Source organism: Mizuhopecten yessoensis, unplaced genomic scaffold (genome assembly GCF_002113885.1).
Source record: "Mizuhopecten yessoensis strain PY_sf001 unplaced genomic scaffold, ASM211388v2 scaffold10895, whole genome shotgun sequence".
NCBI lineage: Eukaryota > Metazoa > Mollusca > Bivalvia > Pectinida > Pectinidae > Mizuhopecten > Mizuhopecten yessoensis.
In genome coordinates, this window is record NW_018408775.1 from 48,764 (window position 1) to 71,053 (window position 22,290).

At 35.6% G+C, this 22,290-nt stretch overlaps 1 protein-coding gene across 1 annotated transcript in view; it reads left to right on the plus strand.

Moving 5' to 3' along the window:
- The window catches only part of LOC110463378 (alpha-1,3-mannosyl-glycoprotein 4-beta-N-acetylglucosaminyltransferase C-like), a 57,429-nt gene that overhangs the window by 6,792 nt on the left and 28,347 nt on the right, over nucleotides 1-22,290 (plus strand). Inside the window, exon 2 of the mRNA XM_021517912.1 lies at nucleotides 19,409-19,479. Coding sequence (XP_021373587.1) covers nucleotides 19,409-19,479 — 71 coding nt within the window. The remainder of the gene's footprint in view (nucleotides 1-19,408; nucleotides 19,480-22,290) is intronic.

A 22,290-nucleotide genomic window follows, 5' to 3' on the forward strand; every position in this document is an offset into this window, starting at 1 on the left:
TTACCATCTTAGAGTGTGACTATCAAAGTGAATATGCCCCCCTCCCATTGTAGGGGTGGATTATAATAACAAATCTGTCATTCCCACCTTAGGGTGTGACTATCAAAGTAAATATGTTCCCCTCCCATTGTAGGGGTGGATTATAATAACAAATCTGTCATTCCCACCTTAGGGTGTGACTATCAAAGTAAATATGTTCCCCTCCCATTGTAGGGGTGGATTATAATAACAAATCTGTCATTCCCATCTTAGAGTGTGACTATCAAAGTAAATATGTCCCCCTCCGTATGGAGGGGTGGATTATAATAACAAATCTGTCATTCCCATCTAAGAGTGTGGCTATCAAAGTAAATATGTCCGCCTCCCTTTGTAGGGATGGATTATAATAACAAATCTGTCATTCCCATCTTAGAGTGTGACTATCAAAGCAAATATGTCCCCCTCCCATTGTAGGGGTGGATTATGATAACAAATCTGTCATTACCATCTTAGAGTGTGACTATCAAAGTAAATATGCCCCCCTCCGTATGGAGGGGTGGATTATAATAACAAATCTGTCATCCCCATCTAAGAGTGTGACTATCAAAGTAAATATGTCCGCCTCCCTTTGTAGGGATGGATTATAATAACAAATCTGTCATTCCCATCTAAGAGTGTTACTATCAAAGTAAATATGTCCGCCTCCCTTTGTAGGGATGGATTATAATAACAAATCTGTCATTCCCATCTAATAGTGTGACTATCAAAGTAAATATGTCCGCCTCCCTTTGTAGGGATGGATTATAATAACAAATCTGTCATTCCCATCTAAGAGTGTAACTATCAAAGTAAATATGTCCGCCTCCCTTTGTAGGGATGGATTATAATAACAAATCTGTCATTCCCATCTAATAGTGTGACTATCAAAGTAAATATGTCCGCCTCCCTTTGTAGGGATGGATTATAATAACAAATCTGTCATTCCCATCTAAGAGTGTAACTATCAAAGTAAATATGTCCGCCTCCCTTTGTAGGGATGGATTATAATAACAAATCTGTCATTCCCATCTAATAGTGTGACTATCAAAGTAAATATGTCCGCCTCCCTTTGTAGGGATGGATTATAATAACAAATCTGTCATTCCCATCTAAGAGTGTTACTATCAAAGTAAATATGTCCGCCTCCCTTTGTAGGGATGGATTATAATAACAAATCTGTCATTCCCATCTAAGAGTGTAACTATCAAAGTAAATATGTCCGCCTCCCTTTGTAGGGATGGATTATAATAACAAATCTGTCATTCCCATCTAAGAGTGTGGCTATCAAAGTAAATATGTCCGCCTCCCTTTGTAGGGATGGATTATAATAACAAATCTGTCATTCCCATCTTAGAGCGTGACTACCAAAGTAAATATGTCCCCCTCCCATTGTAGGGGTGGATTATGATAACAAATCTGTCATTACCATCTTAGAGTGTGACTATCAAAGTAAATATGCCCCCCTCCGTATGGAGGGGTGGATTATAATAACAAATCTGTCATCCCCAACTAAGAGTGTAACTATCAAAGTAAATATGTCCCCCTCCCATTGTAGGGGTGGATTATGATAACAAATCTGTCATTACCATCTTAGAGTGTGACTATCAAAGTAAATATGCCCCCCTCCGTATGGAGGGGTGGATTATAATAACAAATCTGTCATTCCCATATTAGAGTGTAACTATCAAATTAAATATGTCCCCCTCCCATTGTAGGGGTGGATTATGATAACAAATCTGTCATTACCATCTTAGAGTGTGACTATCAAAGTAAATATGCCCCCCTCCGTATGGAGGGGTGGATTATAATAACAAATCTGTCATCCCCAACTAAGAGTGTAACTATCAAAGTAAATATGTCCCCCTCCCATTGTAGGGGTGGATTATAATAACAAATCTGTCATCCCCATCTTAGAGTGTGACTATCAAAGCAAATGTGTCCCCCTCCAATCGATCCCCGAAGTCGTCGTACGCATGGAATATTCAGAAAAAGTAATGTCTTCTGCCCACAACAAACCAGATGGAGTATGTAATGGTCTGGGTTGGATGTTGCGGTATCTTTGTTGTAGCATTCAAGTAAGGTGACACTATAAACAGCTATTGTCACTTAATGACGTGAACTACTCGGTAATGAAACGGTTGTAAACAAAACCCTGTGAAGACCCCTCTACATCAAATATGTCGGAGTTATATAATGTATGTTTTGTTTTGAAATCGGTCTATGTGCACACACACGGTGGTTTCATACCAACAGACGATAAGTGAGATAAGATGACTAGTTTGATGGTGTAAAATTGGCTGTGTTTTTAATCGAGTGTCGCTCCTTTGTAATCTTTAACGGACATGTATCAGCCAAGCGATATGTATGGTTGTTTTTTATCCCCCGCTTTCACCGAAACGGGGGATATTAATTTGGGTTTTTCCGTCTGTCAGTCTGTCTGTCACGCTTCGTTTCCGTGCAATAATAAAGGTTAACCGATTTTTTTCAAAATTAGTAACAGGGTTAAATGCCTTAAGGGCTCGGCCAAGTTCGATGACCACTTTCAGCGGACTTTACTTGGCGGAGTTATGGTCCCTTGATTAACGAGAAACGTCATTATCAGCTGTTTCTGTTCATTAACTCTCGCAAATATCATCCGATTGTCCTCAAACTTTTAGTAACAGGGTTCAACGCATTAAGGGCTCGGCCAAGTTTGACAACCACTTTAATCGGACCTCATTTGGCGGAGTAATGGCCCCTTGATTAATGAAAACCGTCATTATCTGCAGTTTCCGCTTAATAACTCTAGCAAATAAAATGTATTAGCTAAACTCTGATGGATTAAACGATTAATTTACACCGTAATACCTACATGTTCAATACAAAGTCTAAAGTCTGTATAAGGCTTTTTTTTCTTCGAGTTTCAGGCTATACATTATGTCTCAACTGCACGATACTCACATGTTTAAACCTTACCTCAATAATTTTTAATACCTACAATAAACATTATGTCCAGCAAGCGGGGGATATAAATTCTACGAATTTGCTTGTTTTACCTGAGACCAATTAAACACATATATAATATGATATCCGTAGTGTGATCGGAGATAAAGGGTTGTAATCCCGGTCTAGCCCGTCGACTTATACTCGCAGAGCACTCTTGTTGATATTATCTTCTTCGATTTTTTTCTTATATATATTGAGTACGGGTTTCCTTTAAGAAATGAATTATCAAGCTTTGTCACGCTGGAAAAAACACACATTTCCAACATATAGATACAGTTTTCTGACAGTGTTGTGTGGACCCATAATCCATAAACATATATACATATGAATGGTTTGGGACGTTTCCAGATGGGTCACTCACTTTTCCAATTCATATTTATTGAAACATGAAAACCAGCCTTAAGGCACAGCATTTCACAAAGTCATTCCTTTTAAACATGCATTACAAATATTTAAATTGAAAAGAAGCCAACACGAGAAAAATACATATTATAATATTGCAAATCTTAAATCAATTTTTGAATGAGTAAACATTCCTAACATTTTTATTTATTTATTTATTTGGTTTCCTTTCACATGTTTCATCGACCATTTATTTACCCTTAAGGCCTCTTCTGTGTTGATGGGCCATTAAGTTTACGACACACACTCCACTTGGACGAAGTAAATCTGTACGTTTATAATACACGAGCTAAGCCATAGGACTACAGAAATCACGTATTTGTCTCGTACCGAAAACAAGCTACTGCATGTAGTTGCCAGTATAAAATTTCATGGTCGTATATAAGCATTAATCAAAGACGGACATTTTCTCAGAAGTCTTAATTAAAGATAAATATAAGCTTTTTTACAACTTATATTTACTAAAGTCTACTCTTGTTGACCCGGGTGTTAGTGCGCGGGGGTCTAAATGTAGGAGGAAACCTGAGTAACCGGAAAACACCCACGTGGTCGGGCAGTTGATAACATACCTTTTCACGTCCGATCGGGGGAATCGAACTCCGGCCGCCTTAATGAAAGGCAAATGCGTTATTCACTGCGCCATCCGAACTAAAGATGATAAGTCAACCTTTTCTCAGTGTTAATTTATAACCATTGATAGCATGGGGAATAAATATATATTGTTGGTAACTAAAGAATGCATTTCAAACCTTAAATGTAACAGCTTGTCAAAAACTGTAAATAGGTATGGGAAACTGTAAAAAGGTATGGGAAACTGTTTTTCCTCTATGATTATAGCTTTGATAAGCCATTGAGAAAACCATACATTGCGGGACTTTTATGAGAAATCAAAAAGCTGCAATAAACAAAATATAGACAACAATAGTGTTCCGAGTGTAACAATTCAATAGGGCTAGACTGAGTGTGTTATACTATGGCTCAAATTGACCGAGCGACCTTGTCAATGGAGGTGTTCTGGCCAAACTGTATCTCAGTTATATCCAAACGAAAGTTAAGGAGGAAGGGGTTACTGTATTATGGAATATGCAGTGGGAAATAAATCATACAGCTAACGATTTTCAAAAAGAAAATTAAGTTTTATAAAAGAGACAATCCGGAGCTGATTGTAAAAATATACCAATCTTTGCGCCCATTTTTTTTCCATCCCCGATGGTTTCATGGCTGCTGAGTTTAACTGTATATTGTAAAGGCTCACCTTTTAAAACGGGAGGGATTAATTTGGTAAATGGATCACCAGGTTAGTAGAACGTCACACTCTGTAATTAGAGGGATACATTGTATATACTGAAAGGATAAAGAAACGAAGGGAAAAGATTTGAGATAATATAATGTTATGTATTTGAAAGTTATATACATTTTTTATATAAGTATAAAAAAAAACATCTTAAATAATCAAACTAACAAATTTCATTAGATTGTGACCGATAATTCATAAATAATTGAAGCACATTTGACGGTACACCCCAATATCGCAAATTGAAATCGACTGTCTCGTCAGTATATCGTATACCCTCGCACATATAACCTTCTCATGGGGATATTGTTATAGTTTGCGAGAAAGTTTTGACAAGCTCTTGCTACACGGGACAGGGCAATATCATGCTGGAAAATACGGTAATGCCGTTGCACAAAGAGAACTGCAACCGGGCGGAGGATTTCATCCCTATATCCTACGGCGGTTAAATTCCCGGCTACCACAATCAACGGTGACTTTACCCCGTGAGATATTCCTCCCTAGACCAATGGCGATATTATTTTTTTGTATGTTTTGAAGGTCCGGGGATTTGGTTGTGCTCAACTGTTTGCCTTGTCGATTCGTGAACGTGACCTGAATTTGAGATAGATTTAAATGAAGGGTGCCGTCAATGAAAGGTGCAGATTAGTTTCCCTTCGATGAACTTTTATAGAAATGGGGAGGGTGTCCACGGATCAAACCATTTTTAAAATTGGTTTTAACCCATCTATTTGCTGTAATGAATAGGAAATGGGGGTTCTGCATAAAATCCGTCCCTTACTCTATATTTATAGTAAATATATAGTATATTCATTTATCCACCGCCACCGCCGCCACCGCCGCAGGAGGTACAGTTGTTGCTGTCACAAACAAATGTTTAATTATCCCAGTAAATGTTGTATTCCTGCGATGGCAGCAACAACTGTACCTCCTGCGGCGGTGGATACGCATGAGTGATTTGCGGATATGGTTGACTGCCTACATGAATTGTTTTCATGTGTCTTAAGAGATTTGATCCTCATCCCTCACGATGATACCTCGCGTCAGTGAGGGATCCCTACATATGTTTATATATCTATGGGAGGGACCCTATACGTACTGGAAAAACCCACACCAGATTAACCTGGTCCCTTATCCCTCACTGGTCCCTCACTGAAACTGAAATATGATTCTTTATACTCAAGTGATCTTTATGCATGTTATAAGAATTGATTCATTTTACAACTAATTCGTTTGCTATTCATGCATTTTTAAATCCTTTACCTATTTTAACCTATTTGGTGTCAGTTTAACGTATTCATTTTTGTGAATGTCTCCTTTTACAGTGTTGTTTGTCCCTAATTGATTGATTGAATAATACAATACAATACAATACAATACAATACAATACAATACAATACTACTGTATAGTTGCTAATATTCACGGAGGATTAACTTTTGCTGTTTTGGCGGTCGCAAAAGATAATGAGAAATTAGATACAAAGCGAATATTAGCATCGTGAATAAAAAAAGATGAAAAGAATATCTGTTTACCCTTCAACAGCCGAATAATGACGATAGCACACTTATATAGTGTTTTGATATACTTCAGTACAATTGCTCCATGGCTCACCTGTGTGAATATATGGGTCTTCAATTTATGAAAGATTAAGCATCTCTTAGTATTTTGTAAATCCTGTGAAATGACAAAGGGTGCTAATACATGGTATTTAATTATATTTGTAATTAAATTATTTATTTATTTAAATATTAAAAGCAATGAATGAACTATAGTTAACGCGAATAAAGCAAAAAGAAGAGGCATCACAGCAATCTCTATCGAGATTTCCAATGATGGAAGAATACTATGAAATACTATTAAATACCATCCTTAACGGAGGCATCCTCTGATCAACTGGAAGGTTATCGTCCCCTTTTTGTCTGTTTACAACATGTTTGGGGTTTAGCCAAGTTTGTTGAAGCCGCGGTCACATCTTCCTGTCATGCGCGTAGTTGACCTTCGTTAAACGTATTAAATGTAGTTATAAACGGTAAGTAAGGGAGTCATTCAGCAGCCTAGTTGACCCTAGTTGACCGTACTACTGTGAACGTACTATGAACGTACTTCAAACGTAGTCCAACCCTAGTAGTTGTCCCTATTTGACTCTAATTGACCGTATTATCAACCGTAGTGCCATGCTAATACGCTCAACTACGATAAACACTACGGTCAAGTTAGGTCAATGGTAGCCTACCGCATTACGTCCCTTTATAGTTGGCCGCTAATAAACATTGGCGCTGTCTGTCAACGGTAGTTCCGGTTTGAGCTCGTACGCACCGTTCTAATGTAAACAATCCGAATATTATCTGACTATTAACGTCTATGTTTAATCACCATTATCATCATGTAGGTATTTGTGTGTAAATGGTTAAATGTGTTGTGTTGCATATATTCGCTTTGTATTAGCAGACATGTAATCGTTTTGTTACATTTGTCAACATTTTTTTCTCGAGAGAATCTCCTGTTGTACAGTAGCCCAGGGATGTGTAGTACTACACATCCCTGAGTAACCACAGGGGTTCGTTACAAATGTCTGAAATACACATATATATCATGCTGTACTGATATGGGTCATAGCACACATAAACTTTGTGTTGTTATCCATATCAGTAGCATATGTGTATTTCAGACATTTGTACCCCTGTCCTGTAAGTTAACCGTCTAAACACTGACTTGGGAAATGGATTCCTCTACTCCAGGGTATAGGGATATGTTCTGTGTCTGAGTGATCTTCCTATTACGTAATCATAAGTGACACACCTGTACTATAGTGTTTGTCGGCGACGCACATAACCGTGGATACTGAAGTCAAATTAAAGTCTTCTAGCACTTTTACTTGAGGGGGAGGGGGGGGGGGGGGGGANGTTAGTTACAAATATTATGCTTCACTGATATGGGTCACACAGCATAAAGTATTATATTCAGTGACTTAAAAGGTGAATTTGGGGTATTTTTAGTTTTAAACATGCATATTTGTTTATATGTACTGTGACAGTAAAGTGTGTGTATTTTAGTCATTTGTAAAAAAATAAACTGTGATCTGAGCAAGAAAATATTTTGATATCCAAGTTAATAGATATTTATTAAATCATTACTAACTGTTGAACAGAAAATTATATGTACATGTCAAGATGTATTTAACTGTGTGATTCACAGTTGCTTCTGTAATCATCCATAGACAAATGTAATATCTAACATCTGTGGAGGGGTCATATTTGATTGAAAGTCAACCTTTATTTATATCCCAATTCTTGCTCAAAACAATTATGAGAAGCTGATGCACTTTTAACAACTGGCAACTGTCATTTTACCTGTACAGTACAATTCAACCATACGAGTTCCAGAGGAGTCGTCCACTTTTGTTTCCACTCAAACATCTGAACTAAGTACAACTTGTCAAGTGTATACATGTATTTATTGATGTCTAATCTCGGTTCATAACATGTAGTGACATACAAGAAAATACACATATCAACTTTGAAATATGCACACATTTAACATATTTGTCATCAATATAAAATTATCCATTTTGATGAGCTCACTAATTTCTCGAAGAGATATCATAGGTTCTCAAAAAGTAAGCCAAGTCACACAAAAGAAAGAGTCCAGGAAACAAATATCCAAAAACATCAATATGAAAAATTGAATAAAAACATAAATAATTTTGCTCATAGATATCTTGACTAATTTCCTAAAAGTTATTTGCTGAAATGAAAAAATCTATCATGGATGTTATATATACATTTTTTACACATGTCATAACACACAATAATAATATATATACATTATTATAACTAAGATGAAATGAGAAATCACACATGATAAGAAAAAAGTAATTCATAAGTTATTACATACAAATTCTATGTCCCTCTAATAACATTAAACAAGGGTTTGTCAATATCTGAAACTACCTGAGTTACACATACATTTTAGTCATTTAGGATTTTTTTGTTTTCAATTAAACATTGGACAAAAACTCTTTTTAAAATGTGTCCAGTTCTTCAATATTGATGCTTAACTATTTTCATTTTCAATTTTGACTTCTAAAAGATATTAAATCAATATTGTGATAACATCATTCTCTTATATGGTCTGCTTCTCAATATATATTTATAACAAAGTATGAAAATACTTTATCAGTTATTTCATTTTTCAAACCTTTGTACATACCTAGTAATTTTAACTCTATAAAAAACCCATACATATTAGTTTTACCAATAGTTGTTGAAACAGACAATACAACCATCAAGTGTTTTGAAATTTTAACATTCCAAAACCTATCACAAAAAACACACATAAGTCAACATTGTTATAGTTACTTTGCACGGTCTAATGGAATGCAAATGTACATGTATACATTTACTGATACACAATTAATTTAACATTATATACCTGAGCCATCTAGGACATCAGTAGACCCAACAATGAGCTTTGACTCTAGGGTTTGCAAAGATATGTCTACTTAGAATGTGTTTGACTAGGGAAAATATTATTTGAAATTACTAAATGTCAACTGAAAATCTGTCCATTTTAAATATTCAAGTGATTTTTGTTGAACAAAATCTTTACAGTAGTGTACTGGTTTCATATCTGTACAGTATATGTATATGTACATTTTACACATGATCCTGTAAATGAAGTAATCTAGAAATCTTAAGTACAGGACATTGCAGACAGTATAATTCACTTCAGTAAGAGATTGTACAAATTTGTCATGGCACAACATATCATTATTATTTGTTCAGCTAAATGAACCTCAGTAAGTGGTAGCAAAGATTGTAATATCTTGAAGTTCTTGATTTGCTCCATTTTCATTTCAACAACAATCCTCGGAGCAGCTATTTGTTGACTCCTGTACACTCATCTGACAACTAGATCATACAAATGATGGCATATTTAGACCTATATATGTAGCCAGTAAATCTCCAACAGTGAAGCCTTTGTCTGCAAGAATAACATGTCAAAGTTCTAACTTTAGTCAGAACAGGTCACCATCTTCTTGCACACTATGTCTTCTATCTGATACATGCCCACCACAAATCCTTGACACAAATGTTACTAGACCATTGGGTGCAACTCCAATTAAACCTTTATAAGTGTTATGGTGTTTGTATTCGCTCCATGTAAGAAATTAAGTCTCCATGTTTCCCGGTTTCTCACAGAAGAATTCTGTTGCATCTATTACTATGCGAACCTGAGTCATTTCTGTAAAATGTTTAGTCAAATTGCTTAAAATGTGTTCTCTTGATGGCCATGGGATAAGTGACTGCATGTGATCAAACATAAAATTAATCCATGTATTAATGATTCGAGAAACTCATAACAGACACACCTAATAAATCTGCAAGAAATGTTTGCCAAAGACCATGCTTCAACTTCAAACACAACACTCATCAGTTGGGCGTAGGCTCCTTTTCTTATTTTCTGTCTTTTGCAGGTAGTGGAGTTCTTTTTCCCCCTTCCCAGTTGGTCAACTTTTCTGCACCATGCTTACAAAATGTAGTAAATTAACAGTAAAAATGCATAATTTGGATAACCACTATGTCTGTGATTCAGAACTCTCCTTTTAAGACAAGGAACTAATAGTAGTAGATATACACGATGTATCCTCACAGGGAATGTTTTCAGTATTCTCAAATTCAGAATGACTATTTTCCTTGGTGTAGTCAGATACCTTGTTTGCATATATTATTTTCAAAATGTAAATTGCGAAGTCTAGAGTTTGAGTTTGAGCCAATAGGAGTATCTGGTCGCACAAGTTTGATTTTTTGAATCCACAATGATCTTGGTTTTTTTATCAGCACTGTCACCTGATGGAATGCAATGAGGTTTTATAGTTGTACCATCTTCACAAATTTTTCCTGCATAGTTTTAGCACAGTAAACAATATCGTTTTCCTCCCTTGACAATGATAGAATCTGAAATCATATAAAGGGATTTATCATATTGGGTTTTTTACTGGTAATGTTTTAATATTTTTCACAAGAATAGTTTACACATTCAACTTAACTTATGCATGATTTTACTGTGATTCGGATAACAATTGTATGTTTTATCAAATTATAAACAACAAAAAAGAGAACCTATTTTAATAAATGTTGTTTACAAATGTAGTCTATAATCTCTTTATCTTGTGACAGTGAATGGTAACCCGTTTTTATTATTGTTATTTCCTAAAAAGACCTTTTTAACTTACCTGTGTAACCACCAGTGTTTTCTGTCTATGTGAATCCAACCCCCCCCCCCCCCCCCCCTCCTCTCTAAAAAGGTGCGATCATTCAAAATATACTTATGAAAAATTCCCGAAAAACACTGCCAATAACATAAAATATGTTTAGTGGGATCATGGGTTAAAGCGTTTTTGTTTTGCTGAAAAAAACGTATCTGGATAGTGCCCAAAACGTTACATTTGCACCTTGATATAAAACTGGCTTATTTCACAGAATGAACATTTTTAAAATGTGGAAGCTTTCCTCAAAGAATAAGGAAGTTTACCTCTATCGTACATGTTATCTGCTCGACCATCATGAAATCTTTGATATTGAATGGCAATCCCGCATTATGATGGTCCTATATCATCATGTGTCATCAAAACGACATTTATAGATTGACACACTGAAGATGTCAACACCTTCACAACGTAGACGCCGAACCTTGGTTACACCGGAACTACTTTACGCGCGTCAGCAACTTTTGTCACAAGTGTGGTGGTGTTTGAGGCGCGTCAAAGGGACGTAATACGGTAGGCTGCACTTACGGTCAACTTCGGTCAACTACGTTCAAATTACGGTCACAGCAGGATCTTGACATCCAAACTCACCGTAGAGATATTTTGAACATGTTGAAAATTGTTGGGCTAACCAAGGCTAAATCATGGGTTTCTTGAAGTTCAAACCGCATGTACGTTCATAACTACACGTTGAACATTACCCACTACGATCATTTTCTTGCCTGACCGTAAGATGTGACCGCGGCTTAAAGGAGACGCGACCAAACTTAAACAGTAGGTAAGATTAAAACAAAATACCAAACTGCAATGAGAGGCAATTGTCTCTTTAATTTCCTTTTAGTAGGTACATCTGTATCACAACGATATTGAAAAGGAGCACATGAGTGACCTACTACGACATAAGGCTGATACAGTAAGCCCATTTAATTGGATGCAGCAGACCTAGTCTTGCACCGAACATAACATGAACATTTTGTATGCTGACAAAAACAAATAACATTTCTTTTACCGTCAAAAACATCTCATTTATAACATTTCAATAAAAAGGACTGTTCCAGGCTTGTACGTACATGCATGTGAAAAGTAATGAGCTTCGCAACGAACATATTAAGGTCATTATTTAAAGAGCTAGAGCGATAACGTCATCGGCAATATATTTTTAGATCTGTGTTCATGCAGTCATTTCTCTTGAAAGAAATATGTTTTTGTTTAACCGTCTAAAAAAAGTTGAGGTCAGCAATGTGCGTGAAAGAAATAAATCAAATGTGATGAGTAAAGATAAAAGAAACTTTCAAACTAACGAGGGAAAAATTATATAAGATTGCAAACAAGATCCGTAAGAAAAAGTTTAAATTCGAAAAGGTTACATAATATACATGTATCACTGAAAAATCCGTCTTTCACGACAATGCATTATGAATTAAATTAATGATTAGGCGAATGACAACTGTATACATGTTTAACAGATAGTTGGTTCGAATCCTATCTACGATTAAATGAGAAACGACAGTTGTATACTACTATATATATATTAGTGCAATCCGCCTGAAGAAGCCCTAGAAGGCAGAAAGGCCTAGCACTCGCCTTTCACCAAGCCGACCGGAGTTTGACTTCCGGATCTGACGTAAAAAGGTATGAGGTAACCTGGCCGACAACGTGGGTTCTCTCCAGGTACTCCGGTTTCCTGCCACATTAAGATGCCCTATGCGCTAACATCCGGGGCAACAAGAGTGATTAATATAAGTTATAAAACTTTTTTAATAATTCTTGTAAAATCAAAAAAGTTTATAAAGGTCATCAAAAGTGTGAAAGCAATAACGTTAAACATGTTTTGGGATGTCTTGAAACAAAACTGTTTAGAAAAATAAATGGACACTATCTTTAAAAAATACACATGAGACGCGCCAACAATATGAAATGCAAGGTTTTGAGCAATATGATGCAAAATGATTTTTTAGATAAGAACATTAAAGATAAAATGTATGGTCGACGTTATAATGCGTTCTTTTACTTGAATCACATAACAACATTGACTGGGATAATTAAACATTTGTTTGTGATTGACGTCCTATGAAGGATCCCTTCACCACTGCCATCAACTGTCACTTAACATTGGAAACTGTTGTTGTTTTCGGCACGACTAAACCTTAGATGTTTATGAGAAAAAAACAAAGAGAAAATAAATAAAATAAAATAAAAACAATGTTTTGAGTGGAAATTAAAAACAGTGGGGCTACACTGGGATTCGAAACCTGAGCCCACTTGTATAAAACATCTCAACTCTTGAGATTTCCCATAGACAATACATTGCTTGAGATTTTCCTTACCTTTGAGATGTTTTATACAAGTGGGCCCTGGACCTCAAGTTGATATACTATCGCTTATACCTATTGAGCTCCATGTGTTAAGGGGATGTATTGCATCACATAGAGGAAAGCACACAGTGCAGAGGGCTTCATTTAAGGACTTGCCAGGTTTCGAAAGTGAAGGAAACGTGAAGTGTCCGAAAAAATACAACCGACTAGTGGCCAGTACCTGGCGACTGTTCAACATACATGTAAGCCCTGAATTCGCAACCCAGTGGTGGAGATCTAGTAACCGTGGACGGTCCTGTGCTTTAACCAATCGGCCACCACCGTGCTCTCTGTTTGAAAGTGGTATTACACTGCCATCATGGTTTGAAAACGAAAAGCCATGATTGCACAAACATGTAGGTACATGTACTTTGACGTTGACGCCCTTAAGACCATTTTCCATAAAATTGACCATAAATATGTTTAACGAGATTCCCGTTTTCTCCACATAATATTTTTTTTCGATATCATATAATTATATAGGACACAATTTGAAATAGTAAAAAGAATCACTATATTAAATGTTAAAATTGTCACGGATGAAAATACACTTCTCTAACCATTTTATGAGGAAGTTCATTACCGGGGATAGAACTGCAGCTGCAATTTGCAATGTATGGATACATAGCCAGAGCACTACCGCTATGATTGCATGCCTACGCGTTTGGGAAAAAAGTCCTTTACATGTTCCCCGGCACTTTAATTAACGCTAACTTACTGAGATTATTGTGCTCATTTCAAATATCATCCAATTATCTTAATATAAGAAACAAATGAATCAGATATGCCGGCTTTCTTTGTGTTCAGGAAACAGTGTTTGACCCAGTTGTTCCTCTGTTGCAGTTCTAGTTATTATCCTAGGCCCGTACTCATGAAACCGTTCCCATGCACAAGCATGAATTCTGTGTTCAAACCAAACTTTCTTGCAATTCACTTAAATCACGTAAAATTATCAAAAAGTCAATTGTAAACATTGAAAGCTGTACTCGACTTCAAGGCTCTTAAATCTTTTTCCAATTTTTTGACAAATTAACATGTTTTGTTAATTTATAACCAGAACAAGAAATTAGGCTTGAGCACAAACTCCAAGCTTGAGCATGAGAAAGGTTTCATGAGTCAAATTTGGAATTGTAGTGAAAAGCATTAACACTCATTGAGTTATTTAAATATAAAATGAGACTATAAGTAAGAAACTCTATAGATTTGCAAACCTACTGGTATATAACTGCCACATGTGTCGCAGACAAACTTAGTATGGTGCCCTATTGCGTATCGTTTCGTTTGTCTGCAACACATGTTACACTCGTACCAGCATGAACACAACAACTAAGCAGAATATTGCTTAAAGATTACAATATTACGCTCGACAAGCCATGTACAAGTAGTTTTGTATCAAATTCATCCAAATGGAATAGATAACCAAATCGGAAAAGTTCATATTTTAAATAAATTGATGAATATGGATCACTATGATATTCAAATACAAGAACTTCCAACCATACAATATTAATATTTCCGCTCTCCATGCCAGGAGTAGGAGTATCATCAAGTGATTACCACGTCGTCTGAATGGAACATTCCCCCCTTTCATAATATATAATTTTACATGTAATTAATAGTATATTCTAAATTATCAAACATTAAAACTGTATATTTCTTTGATGTTATTTCATTTACTGGCACTTGGAGGAATCTGATCTCTGGCCACTGCAGGTTGGGGATCGAGGAAATAATACACCTGCTATTACCCACTGCATGCATCGTAAGAGGAAACTTCAATGGAACACCCCATTGGAATTGGGAATTATAGATTATCACACTGAATTTTCAATGTTTGTCGTGAGAAAAAAATTACCATCGCGAGCACGTGGATAAAATCGAGAGGCCATCGCAGGTGAACTCGAAATTGTATCTACGTGCGAGTGTAATTAATCACCAATCGTTTCCGCATCGTCGCCAAAGCAATTCATGATCCATGCACATAAAAGGTTTTCCTTTTCCCGTCTCTTTCCTTCCCTCATTTATGATTTTCAGTATTGTAAAAAGATGCATCACTCAAATTAAATATGTATGGGTTTTTTTCGGTTATGGGTGTGAACGGTTAGCAATGGTATGAAGTATAAAAATACATGTTAATAGCTTGACATTAAAAGATATTTCTAGAACGTGTTGCTACCCGGCTGTTTATATTTACTTAAGCATTGAACTGTTTGTGTATGGTATTTATGATCTATTTGAATTACACAGCTTTGCAAGCAAACAACATAATGCGCGCTAAGCTGTGTCATTCAAATAGATCATAAATACCATACAAAAACATTTCAATACGTATATTTACGTTTTCTCTGCCTCTTATGTTGTTTTTTAACTTATAATTTATATTTGATATTAAAAATGCCCGCCTTATCGACAGTCCACACAATTTCGTTCAATAGTTTGAACAGCGTATTGTCGCGCGCTGATTGGCAAACAAAGTAGTACTTTGAAATTTTAACAAACACTTCAATTTTATTCCACAATTCAGTATCAATACAATTGCGTATGCTATGTATATTGGGTGATTTAAGTTTATCAATAGAACTCTGAGCTGAAAGTTAGATTTTAAATTGTTGAATAAATTTCGCGCATGGACAATACAGTGAACACCGGAAATCCGACCTTGCCTTCCACGAGGGAGTTAATTTTGGAAGTTTATTCGAACATTTCTCTTTGCTCATTTTGTGAAGAATCCAAGCGTGAATTTATCTATTGATTGTATGGGAACCTGACAACAGTCGGTAGATTCTATAGCAGCCTCGTTATTTGACCTGTCGTCAGAATTAAACTGAGGAACCGTAGATGCGTTACGCGTGAAACTGATAGCGGTTGAAGTGAGTGATCTTGCGACGGAGCACAGGTTCGTTACAAATGAATGAAATGTTTATATGTGCTGTGACTCATATCAGTAGGTCTGTAACATATGTGTCAGTAGGTCTATAGAATATGTGTATTTCAGACATTTGTAACGAACCCCTGTTGACCAGTGCAGTGTAACACACGATATTTCTGATAAATTGCATGAGCGTTAAAATTGTTTCCATTGCCGGCATTGGTGATTTCAACCGATGTGCTTTTTGTACGATATTGCAGACCTCGGTCTTGTTTTCGTTGTAATAAAAGTGTTTTTTATTTAAGTTTTTATTTTGCACCTAAATTTACAATGACATTGTCAAATCTCACAATGCCCGGCGATATTTCAGCAGCCGTCATGTTTATTTATATTGGATATTGTAGTTCCGGTCATTGTTGTGTTAATACGCTAAGAATTGTGTCTCGCGATGCGTGGTGATTAAAGTCCCATCAACGACACAGCTTTCAAAGAGGCTATATAGTGACAATACCATGCAAATGTAAATATTTTAAATTTAATCTCTGTCTCTTAGATGTTATCAGCAATCGACTTTTTTAAGTAGCTTTTCATCCCTGTATCAAATGCACTGAATTTGTATCATGTTACGTAATATCAACCGGTCCGACAATTATTTAAGGATTGACCTTCATTTTGACTGCGTATACGGTAGTATGAACGCAGTTGGCAACGAACATATTCTATGGAGCGTGTCATCAATAGGAAACAATGGTCTCCAAGGAATCTCACTGCGTATACGGTAATGTATACGCAGTCACGGTTAACACAGCTTCTATGGGAGCGAATGTAAATATCAGTTTTATAATGGGTGTCATGTTGTGCGATCCTAGTCATGCAATACAGAAATGTTTCACATAAGATTAATGGTAATTTGAAACCAGCCTGCTTTTATTCCTAACCCTTGGAGGCAGGATGGACAAATCTTACACCAAAAAATAATAGTTTCCTACCTCGAATCAAGTTAAGATGATTAAATGTTTTAGAAAACTATTTAAACTTTTATTCGACCTCTTATCCCGTCCGGGTCACAGGCGCAGGATATTTAACCCTATTATGAGACTAATAGCATCTTTCACCCCCTTGGGGGTGAGATTGGAGTACCTCAACCCGAGGGGGATGATTCTTAAGTTGCCAAACACGAGGCTTTGCCGAGTGTTTGGCAACTTAAGAATCTTTTCCCGAGGGTTGAGATTCCCCTATAAACGCATTGCATATGTAGGGAAGCTGTTAGTTTTGTTGACATGATAGAAATAGATTGATTACATTTAATTTTCCGTAATTCTTAATAACCAAATTATTAGTCACAAATTATTGAAGTAAGATTATCCCTGAATCTAGATCGTCAAACAGAAAGTAAGTCCAAATGTCAAATGTTCTCTCGGAGTAAGCGCATGGTTTCTCACAATCTAACCTGAAAACCATTTACATTTGTATGAAGATTTCTTATTTAGAAACAAACCTCCCAATTTGCTGTGGTACTTTCTCGAAAATATTGGATACATAGCGCGCGATAGTCGACTACTTCATAACTGTTGTAATTTTGCGGGGCTAGTATTTCGCGGTTTTTCACTAATTAGAACTTGTTCGTGAGTAAAAAATAATTCCGCAACATTGCAAGCTAAAACATCTCGCGAATATTGCCAAACATACTGTATTTAAAAAACAGTAATGATAATAACGAATAAAAAAATTGGCAGTACCTAACGCTGTCCTTTTTAAATTGTCTCCTTTTTGTATGGTAATATTCATGATATGCCATCGAAACAGAAGCACACTTACAGAAAATGTATTTGCAACAATCACATGACTCCCTATGGATACAAAATACACGCACGATCACAACAGTCAACATGTTTTGGACGAAGAGCAAAGTTGACAAAGCATTACTTTACAATGCAAATGTGTGTTGATGTTCCGGCAAGATTTTTTTTTACACATGTTAGATTTGGTTTCCTTATTCAGTTAAAATCCATGGTTTGACATCAACATTCCTTATAAGAGAAGACATCAGCTGTTTATATAGACTTATTCTGAATATACTAATTTATTAAACCTGCATTTTTAATGTTTACCTGCTAACATTATGTGTGTGTGTGTGTGTGTGTGTGTGTGCGTGTGTGTGTGTGTGTGTGTGTGTGTGTGTGTGTGTGTGTTATTGTACCAAGTAATAGTTTTAGAATGTTTAGTCCTGTGGCATACTGTTTTTACAGGCATTTACGATTCTACCTGTTAACGAAAACTTAACATTCATAACAGTTAAAACAGAAACATTATATAAATATAAACTTTATTTGTTATAACTTTTTTTTTCTATTTCCATTCAGTTTATTGTTTGAAAACTACTGTATTATAAATCTATGCTAAACATATATTTCTAGTACTTTTCGTAGGTTATTTAGTCTTTTTTCTCCTAGAAACAAGAACGGCAATGAAACAATGCTGAGATCTATAAAAATATCCTGATGGCGACAATCCCTTTTATTTTCATTTCAACTACAAACTATTGGATATCCGTGCAGGTTCGGAAAGAATATGCTTAATGTACCCCAAGAATATAGTAAGAGGCTCCTAAAGTGGGAGTTTCGGCAGCACCAGGGTTCTCTACAATGTCGTTTACTAGTGAGCATCGGGGGAGAGGAAGACACAGAACTGCTGTCCCCATTGCAAGACTTCGTATCTATATTTCTATAACTGTTTAGGTGGTACCTCCCTAGGCACCCGTCTTCACATGACCTTAGCTACAGTGAATATGTAAAAAACAAAATATCCATTGCAGTAGAGACACACAGCTTATCATAACGCTACGATAAAACGACGATATGCGATTACGTCACCCAATGGAATGTTTCGACTTAAAGTTATTTTGACTAGAAATCACCTGACATTTCCGAGCGTGCAATAAACTAGATTATGAGTATACTTTCCAACTTCATAAGATTTTACTCGCATATCAAAAAAGTCGGTTAAGATATTTTGCAAATCCGTTGATATCAACCAGGTCTATCAGTCAGTGTGTAATATATGTAGTTGTCTGTTTAAACATTTATTTTATTGCTGTTATAGATGTCGTCCATTTGTTTATTTATTTATTTAGAACTTTTACAGATGTCCATTTATTTATATTGTTATTGCTGTTTCAGATGTCGTCATTTTATCTTTTTATTTATTACTGTTACAGATGCTGTACGTTACGTACAAAAGGTCACCCGAAAACCAGATGTGTATGAGAACCACCCTGCTCCGGTAAAGGTGAATATCATGTTTTCCGTTTTCAAAGGAACAACACCATCTTGCTGTCTTGATGGCTTCTGTTCCCGTATTAATCTTTTTAATAACTATAAAAATGGAAACTTTCGCGTGGAAAAACTCGTCTTGTAAGTGATTCTTGAAACTGATCGCGCAGTGGAAATGTTCGCGTTAAATAACTCAACGCGAAAACTCGAGGATTTCCACGCCGCGATAACTTCTTCTTTTACAGTAGATATAAACCCAGAATTAAGAATCCCTGTCCAACTGCACTGTGGTGGTTCTTAAATGCAGTTACCTCCCCTTAATTTTGTTTTGGATATAACTGTAGCACAGTTTGGCAAGGACTGACACTTCCGTCAAACATGCAGGTCAGTCGAAAAGAGCATTAGTATAACAATCTGATGTCAAGAGTTCGAATCCCGGTTTGGCAACGTTCAGCACACTGCTGTTCATTATATTTTGTTCATTTGTTCTTTATTCTTTCTATATTAAAGCTCCCTAAGGTATGGTGTTCTTTATTATCTCTATATTAAAGCTCCCTCAGGTATGGTGTTCTTTATTTTCTATATATTTAAGCTCCCTAAGGTATGGTTTTCTTTATTCTTTCTATATTAATTAACGCTCCCTAAGGTATGGTGTTCTTTATTATCTCTATATTAAAGCTCCCTAAGGTATGGTGTTCTTTATTTTCTCTATATTTAAGCTCCCTAAGGTATGGTGTTCTTTATTCTTTCTATATTAATTAAAGCTCCCTAAGGTATGGTGTTCTTTATTCTTTCTATATTAATTAAAGCTCCCTAAGGTATGGTGTTCTTTATGCTTTCTATATTAAAGCTCTCTAAGGTATGGTGTTCTTTATTCTCTCTATATTTAAGCTCCCTAAGGTATGGTTTTCTTTATTCTTTCTATATTAATTAAAGCTCCCTAAGGTTTGGTGTTCTTTATTCTTTCTATATTAATTAAAGCTCCCTAAGGTTTGGTGTTCTTTATTCTTTCTATATTAAAGCTCTCTAAGGTATGGTGTTCTTTATTCTCTCTATATTTAAGCTCCCTAAGGTATGGTGTTCTTTATTCTTTCTATATTAATTAAAGCTCCCTAAGGTTTGGTGTTCTTTATTCTTTCTATATTAATTAAAGCTCCCTAAGGTTTGGTGTTCTTTATTCTTTCTATATTAATTAAAGCTCCCTAAGGTATGGTGTTCTTTATTTTCTCTATAATAAAGCTCCCTAAGGTATGGTGTTCTTTTCAGAAATGATTTACCAAAGCTTTAATCATACAGGGATAAAAAAAAAAAACAGTTCTGCCATGCAAAGTGACTTTTTTTGGCAGTGGTAAAGGAATCCTTAAATACACCACTGTCTCCTCTTTAACGGCTTTATCTTAGCTCTCTAACTTATTTTGGCAAAAGATCTTCAATTCAATTTTTAACTTCAATTTCAGGACAGTTTATGTTTAAGCTAAGTCTTACTCGGAATAAAATTCATCAGTTTGGTATGAGTTATGCTTAGTTTGTTTTGAACACAAACAAAAATTGTAAACCTATTTAGCAAGCTTTCGAAAACGTTTGTTTCCTTTGTAACGCAAAGATTGCAAATGACCGGGTAGCTCGACTCTTAACCGCTAAAACAACAACTCACTAAACCATAATGTGTCGAATTAGTAAAGTCACCTATCAAAAATCATATAGACATTTAACCCAATTGCACCCAAGCTTGCAAAATAAGTTATCAACTCCTCATTGTGTTTAAAACAATCTTAGCCTTTCTTAGTCATATTGTTAGTATGTCAACTGTAAGACAAACATATCTACAGACGGTATCTCCCTTACTCTGCCTCCTCTACTACGTAGCCAGTCAAAATAATTAAGATTAAACGTATTGCAATGTGACCGATAAGAAGATTCCACAATACATACACTGTAATATCTAACTTCTGTTTACTTATTTACTTACAGGTTTATTTACTTGTTTACATACAGATATATTTGCTTATTTACTGTTTGTATATCATATGACAACATTCCTTTCACAGTCAGAAAAACAACAGAGAGAACAAATTAGCTTACGATCCACAGCGCGTATAATGATCAATTATAGACTTTTGGTGAGATGAGTATGTGGTTATGTGACCGACACGAAAACGAGATTAATAACTGTATAACTTTTTATGTGCATTAAACCACATATTTAGCGATATAACAGCTCTTAATCATAATGAAATGAGTAGTTGGCAGAGAGCATTGCGACTTTACAATTAAAGTTTGTCATGAAGTCGATGTCAATAGTTGTATAATTTCTCAGGTCTATTAAACCACATGATTACTGAAATAAGAGTTCTTAATGAAATGAAATATTGCGCAGAGAGCTTTTGTGATTTTACAATTAAAGTGACATCATCAATATTACATTAATCAGCTGTTTCTTAAATAAGGTATCACAAATCAACCTTCACATGATTATGATCCCAAAATCAGGAGATAGGCTTTACTTTTGTAATCTAATAGTAAACGATGAAGACATATATTACGATTTATGATCAAGTACTAGCTGCGGGATTTCCGTGTTTCTAAACTAATAACATCTATACTTAAGGATGTACACCTCTGAGAAGTCAAACATTTCCTGTATTAAACTTTTTTTCTTATATGGATTTTTGGAAAAAGGAGTTAATGGCATAGTAAAAAATGCCAAAAAAACTATATGTCGGTGTGTTCGTTTTTGTGCTATGATCGGTCAAAGATACCAATTTAACACAACATGTGATTTTAGGTGATTTTTTGGGTTTTGGCCATTTGCGGAACAAATTCATAC